This window comes from Papaver somniferum, unplaced genomic scaffold (assembly GCF_003573695.1).
Source record: "Papaver somniferum cultivar HN1 unplaced genomic scaffold, ASM357369v1 unplaced-scaffold_99, whole genome shotgun sequence".
Taxonomy (NCBI): Eukaryota; Viridiplantae; Streptophyta; class Magnoliopsida; order Ranunculales; family Papaveraceae; genus Papaver; species Papaver somniferum.
The window spans coordinates 9098392-9106645 of record NW_020653081.1 but is presented as its reverse complement, the minus strand read 5'-3'; the positions used below and the strand labels follow the sequence as shown (position 1 = coordinate 9106645).

Sequence of the window (8254 nt, the reverse complement as noted above, 5' to 3'; positions counted from 1 at the left end):
GGAAGATCTTCCTTTTTGTCTTTGGATGTTGAAAATGTATACGGATACACTTGAGCCAAAGATAAGCTTTATTTTCGCTCCAATGCCTCTCAACTTAGACCTCCGTATTTCGTTTCCTGAGAGTAAAGAGAAAAAAGGGTAGTGTACGTTCTTGGTAGCCCTGTTAGGAAAACCCATGAAGAGTAAGTATAAAACTTAAGATAGATACATTTGCTGAGATCTTGTTTAATAGAACTGTCCAATGTTTGGGACATAGTTCCTAAATGAACCTCAGATTCGGAAACGACAAAGAGTACTGCAAGCTGAGGTAAAGAAGGTTCTTCAAGTATTCAAAAACGACAGATAATACTGCAAGCTGAGTGAAAAAAAAAGGCGTCTGTTAAAGAAAACGACCCTCAGCTCATAAATAACCTTAAGAATTTTACTCGAAAACTTTTTACTGAGATTCCTTTGAAAACAGGGGTATTCAGATCCAGAGAAGCTTTTCTCAGATATTCAAAAACGACGGAGAATACTGCAAGCTGTGTAAAAGAAGGCGTCTGCTTAAGAAAACGACACTCAGATCATAAATAACCTTAAGGATTTTACTCCAAAACTTTTTACTGAGATTCCTTCGGAAACAGGGGTATTTAGATCCATAGAAGGTTCTCTCATGAGAAAGAAAATAAAAATAATAGTTTTTTGAGGTTTAAAAAACGTTTTTAATAGTGTTTCATAACCACTTTTTGTAGATCCTTAAAGATTTAGTACTCTAAAAACTTTTCCAAAGAAGAGATAAATCGTCACTAGAAAGTGGTATCCACCTTTCTTACTCTTTGATCCGGTCTTCACAAGAAGATCTAAAGAAAAAACATGATGAAATAGCAAAGATAATGAAAATAGAGAGCTCTTTGGTCCAGCTCGTTTCTAGCACCAAACTGTGACTACTAATTTTTCAATAGTCCACGTAATATAAGTAGCTCAGAGGATCATATAATAAGTGGTATGGATATCTCAGTTGAACTGATACTGTTGAGTAAATAAAAGGTATGTTCGAAATAAGATCTACTCAGAAGATCATATACTAAGTAAGTAAAGATACTTTGCAAGAGCAGATGCTAAGAAAACAAAGATATCTTTGTAATACATAGGCAAGTAAGCAAATAAGCTAAATACAGAGATATCTCAGAAAACAGAGATAACTCAGTAAATAAATAGCTTAGTGAGAAGATAATGTAAGTGCAACTAAGTTAACAAATCACACGAGAGATTACGTGGTTCGGATAATTCTAACCTACGTCAACGGGTAAAGATAATAAGTTTATTGATGATCTTGGTACAAATGGGTGAAAGAACTCCATTAGAGAGTATGAAGCTCCTAAAGAAAAAAGAGTAAAGAGAGAGCCTTTTCCTAATTCCTAACCAACCCAAATTGTCCCCTTCCTCCTTAGATAAGGATGGGTACTTATAGCTCCACATTCATCATGGATATTTTTGATGTCTTCTGTTCCATCAGGATATGATGGTCCTTGGTCACTCTGGCACCTTCGTTAGCCGCCCACCATCTCCAATCAGACAATGTCACCTTAGTTTCCTCCACGTGCCATCGTGAACTGTGAACCCTCCGTACAACTTGTACCTTCGTTGACCGCGTACCTTCCCAGTCGTAGGATGACACGTACTCTGAGCCCACGTGGTTGACGACCGCTCCTTTGCATTAAATGTTGAGCAGACTGCTCGGCTACCTCTGACAGACAGACACACCCATGTGTCTGTACTACATCATGTTGCTTAATAACTGAGCAACCTTGGTAGTGTTTTGGTGTATTCTATTGTAGCGTACTTTTCTACTCCAATCTTTAACATTTCCCCACGCGTTGATGGAGATAATTTCATAACTAAGCATCCGAAGAAGAGATGTAGTGTGTGTTGTTATAATAATAAGTTGCTCCACCTTTAATATTGTGCCATGTGGCACAACAGATTTTTGGTATCTACAATGATTAAGGTAAACATCTAGATAATATCTAAAGTTCAGTCTAGATCGGAGTCGGATACTGTTCAAAAGAAGTCCAAAGTTCTTGCAATAGGATAAGACAATGAAAGTTTATCTCAACGAAAGGGAAAATAGTTCGTGCCCAGACCGCCCTTTTAGTTTTACGGACTGAGACATCCATCGTACTAGAGGGGATCCTCAAAAAATGTTATCCCTACCCCAGTGGAAGTACTAGGGGTGAGCATGGGTCGGTATAGATCGGTTTTCACCTCATCCGCATCCAATCCAATTCACTACGGATTTCAAATTTGACATCCGATCTAATCCACATCCAACGGATGCATGGGTGAACGGATTGGGTGCGGATAATCCAATGGAATTGTGTTAGTTGAAAATTATAATGATAAACTAAAGTCAAAATAGATGACTTCTTAGAGAACCTACACATTTTATATATGTATATAAATATAGAAGTGTCACGAACAAATATAAATATAGAAATGCCACGGACAACACCCGAAGCAAACACTTTAAAAATTCAAAAACTATCCATATGTTTTCTAAAAACTATATAAATATCCTTAATCTAACGTGTATCGATGTCCAACAGATTTTCAAGGTTGTATTCGGGTCCAATCCGTAATCCGTTGGATTTCAAAAATCTCATCCGCGCCCAACCCAGTAGTGAAAGGTTCGGGCATCCATCCGCACAAATACGGTTGGTCCCGGTCAAATCCGCGGATGACGGATAAAATGCTCACCCCTAAGTGGAACTGTGGAAGTTGAGAGTTTCTTTTCAAGATCATCCCAATTCCCAGTACATGCATGCTAGACTGAAAGATAAATTGGGCTTTAAGTTAGCTTGAGCTGCTGGACCACGGGACTGTCCTAAATAGGTCTAGCGTGGAGCTTCCAGCTACAAATGTGCACCTTTAGAAAACTCTGCAAATCCGGTAAGACCAGGTCAGACCTGATCCCAGTCCAATATCTATTTGCTCCAATCAAGGTAGTAAAAACATCAGTTTGCAATTCCAATTGGTAACATATTTGAGTCCAAACTTATTATATATTTCTAAACTTCTTACAAAAACATCAGATTTTTCTTTGACAGGTATACCTAGTCAAAAGAAATATAAAGGTAACTGGAAGTATCAACTGTAGTTATGAGGTTGCCAACATATGCTTCCGATCAAAAGAATGCCGAAGCACCAACCCTATCACGAGGGATCAACCGCAGTTCAGATCCATGTTTAAGGAAGACATTGCCTAGTACAACCAAAGAAACAAATGAAAGGAAAACAATTAATATACATCACATAGTACGTGAAAGGCGATAAACAGATGTCACTTGTTGCATAAAACCAAGTGTTCCAGCTTGAAAAATTATCTACGCAGATATGACAAACTCGATCAATTTCAAATATTAATAAAATATGCTTACAAAGAGACTCGATCCATTTTAAAAGGTTTTACTACCTGAACCTCTTGACTCTTGAGAATTTGTTGCCAATTCACAGAACATTCAAATTTCTTATTATGTCATGGTTGCATTTCAAGTATTATTAATTATCGTTCTACATGGACAGAAATCTCCCTATCAACCTATTTTATCCATAAAAATAGCACTAAGAAGCTCCTCGAGTTATAGAAAGAAGTTACCACAGAGATGAAGACGTTCAAAACCCAATTATAAAAGATTGTAAACCCAAGAGAGAGGCTGTGTATAGAGCCACAGACACACATAATTGCCATAATGAAAATCTGATTTTCCTTCAGAACTATCATGTTGTTAAAGCAATGCTCAAAATGTTCTATTATAAGCTAAATAAAAGACATAACATAAAAGAGTAAACCAAGCCACAAAAACAAGTAAAACAAAACGGAACATACCTGCACTTTGCTGCGGGTTGATGCCCACACCATCTAAAATACAAAATAAAGGCACATGTCAAACACAACATATAGTTAGGAAAAAAAAAACTAACAAAAGCAAAATAGATCATTAACTCTAAATGATAATATCGATATCATTCAGAACATCACACAAAGTTGAAACAATAAAAGTTAGAAACCAGGCTAACTCCTAGACTACCTACATCCGCAAATTTTTGAGTTCAGTGGAGCTGTTTTTTCCCCTCTAAAACTAAGGTTCCACTTGGTTTGTTGCTATAGAGCAAATCAGAACAAATTTCCTGAACATTATACAATGTAATTCAATTGTTAAAGTCAGTATAATGTGTATGAATCCGTTTGTTGGGACAGCACTGAATGTTGGAGCATCCCTCAATAATGTTGGGCGAGACGCTGGAGATCTTCTCTCAACAACCATTGGGCGAGTTGGGGGGTAGGTTAGATGTTGTGAATGGGGCTCACTAACGCGTTCAAGCTTACAGGAAACCTACTCACAGGACTTTCTAATCCTACATGAAAGATGGCAGTAACAGTTAACCCACATAATCAAGAGATTTCAATACCTTAAAATATGATTGTAAGGAAAAATGGTAACAGCATGGAAAAAGAAAGAAAAAGATGCCTTAAATTAGCCATGTTATTTGAGAGAACACCCACTGTTGTCAGTGTTATCTACTACTAGTAGTAACTAGTTAGCAATCCGTTTTAGGCGGTTGATTTTTATTTGTTATTTTTCTTTGTAAATTGCACTCTCATAGTCCTGAAAAGCTTGTGAGGAGGACAATAAATTGTATTGCACCTTACTCAATTTTAGTTGTACAGACAGGCCGCACAAATATTGAGTTACACTTTATTGTATCAAAAATTATTTTAGGTTTCTACTAAGGTATTTTTCAATTTCCACTAATAAAACAAATACGCAATGCTTTCGGACTCGTCGATCAGGATCAACGAATTTTTATTTGTGCAATAAATTCGTAGACAAGAGAAGAATCTTCATCAATTAGCACCTAACTAGACCTAATTACCGTAGAAGTCAATTTAATACCTTAAATTGATCTTAAGCCTAAAAGGAGGCAGGGATTGAAATTACCATTGGTGATAATAGCACTAGTTTGTGGTGGAACTTTGAATTCTTCAGCAGCGAATTTCAATACAGCAGTAAAAGGTGCTGCCTCTGGAACGCTAAAACTGAAACAAAAATCAAAAATCGAATTCATTAAAACAAAAATCATAATACGAATATAGATCAAAAATCATAAGTAGATGAAATAACACTCACACTTTGAAGGGAAGCTTTGGATCGGAAGTGAGTATGACTTTGAATGAAACCTTTCCGCCCGACATCCTTTCGGTTTTTTTTTCTTCTTATTTTTTTTTTCTTTCAAAGAAGCGAAGAGAGAAAAAGATTTCAGTTCGTGATTTAGTGGCCTGGGGAAATTTTATTATAGGACAAAGTTAAGCACGTGAAGGGCATACATGCAGTTACATGGAATGCTTACTCTGTTAAGGGGTTCTAGTTTTCTTTAAACTTAAGTTTACTGAAAACCATATTGCAGATTCAATTGCCAAATATGCAAGATGTGAAAATAGTAATTTCAATTGGGTAGAAAACAGTCCTGGTTGGGTTTGGAATTTAATCCAACGGGATAAAAACTACTTGTAATTTCATATTATTCAATACATCTTCTTTCCTATTAAAAAGAAGATTTTGATCGTGGGATGGTTATTTTTCGATTTTATCAATTATATGAGGAGTGTTGGTTTTTTTCGGGGATTTTCATATATAGGTGTTATAAGGCCAACTTTTATGGATGTTCATATTCATTACCCATTTTCGTTCCACATGTGCAATTCTTTTTGCATAGGCCTTTTGGAGATTTCATGTTTTTTGTGTGTCGAACGCATAACCATTATGCGTTTTAAGATTTTTAGAATTTAATAATACTAAAATAGGAAAGTTGAATCCTATTTGTAACGAAGGTCAACATATAACTAAAGATGCATAATCATTATGTGTTTTTTACTCCTTTTTAACACATAACGATTCTTCGTTCGGAGATGTGATTCACATAGGGATTCAAGCAAAGTAGAGAACTGCTATGTAAATGAGGATTTTTCTCTACACTTTCTAATTGACACCTCGGCCTGTGAACATCCATAAGACGTAGCCTAATATTAATGTATTTGTGCCTATTTGGTTTTTACATCCCAAAAGATTTTGAAATTCTAAGGAGTATGGTAGATTAACTTCATATAGATATGCTGATTTTTTTTTTTTGCCTAGGCGCTTGTGATACGCAATAATATTTTAGTATTTTGTTAGGAACACGTTTTTACGACTTTAGCCATTATATAGGTGTCTTATTAATCTTGTCACAAAGATTGTTCATATTTTCCTTCTTTTTTGATAATACCAAGTCTTACCCCACTCTTCTCAGTGTACGTTGCTAGAGCATCTCTCGGTTAAACTCACAAGTTTGGGTATGTCAAACTTGTTATCAAATTTAGATGATCAAAATTACATCTTGATTTATGGTTTACTAGAGTCAGCCCCGGAATTGGAATAAAGCATGGTAGTTAAGTATTAGAATTCTCCAATCGACCTTAAAGATTGAGACTGAGAAACAACTATGTCAATGAAAACTTCATCAACAAAGGTATGTGAAGACTGACTATCCTGTTTTCACTATTATTTATTATTCTATCTACTGATACATGTCGTACGACTTAAGTATTATGATGAACATTGCAAAGAAGAACTCAAGCAATGATGAGTAGTCAAGTTAGTTTTTATGTTCACAAATTTCTTTACTCAGCTTGCAAACTTGAACTTATTAAATTAAAAGACTTGGTGAGTTAAATCTCATTAACTCGTGCATACAGACTGATTTTGTCAGTTCACAAACTGATCGATTTTGAGATATTCATGTATAACTTTTTCTTTCAATAGTACACAACGTGATTTACAAAGTTCGCAAACTGGTTGATTTTAAAAGGTTCATGGATTCTTTTTTGTATTTGAGTACACAAACATTTTTGGTAAGTAAACTTATCAAATACAAAAGGGTTTTGAGTTACGAGATGACTGTTTGTCCATAAACTGTTTTGGAAAATTCACGAACTAATATGGTCTTGTGATATTATAATCCAATCTATGCTTATCGGTTCCAGACAATTTAACCATTGTTCTGTGGAAAACCACTTGGTGTATAATATATAATATCCGGTTGCACATTTCTTCTTTGAGATTCAAGTTAAGCTTCTCACATGCTTACATGATCAATCCATATGGAGAAGTTAATTCTGTTTGGTGACAAAGTAATTCATAACGTGGAAACTAGTTCATGAACTTAGGTTAGTTTGTAAGGTACCAAGGTATGTTCATCAATACAAATCGAGGCCCCGCTGCACACTAGAATTTTAATCCTGGCACTTCTGCATCATTGCATCCAGAGTCGTCCTCTGAAAACCTAAGTTTCCTATGGTGAAACTGTATTAGGTTACGACTTTAAAGACTCCACTAAGGGATTCGTGAAGCCCGGTCAGACTATCTTTTATTTGGTAAACTATTTGTTATCTGATTTATGCAGTTCGACTATTTAGGATACTTTCCTTTCCGGATAGATGGCTCCACCAGAAACAACACGAATGAAGTTTTCCTGGCTCTTAGGATAGCTTGCAAGAAATGCAAACTCAACTATTTATAGACCATGGTTGTTTGGACAACAAGGAAATTCCAAAACCGAAAGATTCTCAAGATATGCAATATGTACCTAATTTCGATTTTCATATTTCCAACTAATATCCAACCTGTAATTCCGAAATCACTCATTAGAAAATATCTAATATTAATTTAGCACTTAACTAATACAGCTTTTCAAGAGATATGTTTTTGATTTCTGAAAAATCAAAAACAGATTATTCAAAAATCTTAGCTAAAACATTCTCAATGTTTCGGTTTGGGATCACCTTGAGTATCAACGAATATCTTTGAATAATTAAAAAAATATGAATTCTACACATACCCAAATTATGTCGACATCTGGTACTTTCCTATCTAGAAAACCTTAATTCCAAACTCACACAAAACCATAAGTAATATGTGAATGTTGAAACTCGGTTTTGCTCTTAGGACCGGTTCTATCATGACTGCTAACATAGGTTAAGATCGGTTCTACCAAGTCTCCAAATATAGGTTGGCATCGGTTCTACCATGACTCCCAACATAAGTTAGAATTGTTTCTACCAAGTATCCCAGTATAGGTAAGGATCGGTTGTACCAAGAATTCCAACAAAATATACGATCGGTTCTGCCATGTATCCCGATATAGATAAGGATCGGTTCTATGAAGACTCCCAACAAAA

General features: G+C 35.6%; 1 protein-coding gene across 1 annotated transcript; it reads right to left on the bottom strand.

The window, feature by feature from the left end:
• Nucleotides 1–2918: 2918 nt before the first annotated feature.
• On the bottom strand, nt 2919–5323 carry LOC113346300 (ubiquitin-fold modifier 1-like). Its single transcript, XM_026589847.1, has 4 exons — nt 5169–5323; nt 4980–5077; nt 3866–3898; nt 2919–3241 (listed from the first exon to the last, which is right to left on the bottom strand). Exons 1-4 carry the CDS (start codon nt 5231–5233, stop codon nt 3165–3167), a joined length of 273 nt encoding a protein of 90 aa, XP_026445632.1. The 5' UTR covers nt 5234–5323; the 3' UTR covers nt 2919–3164.
• Nucleotides 5324–8254: the final 2931 nt, after the last annotated feature.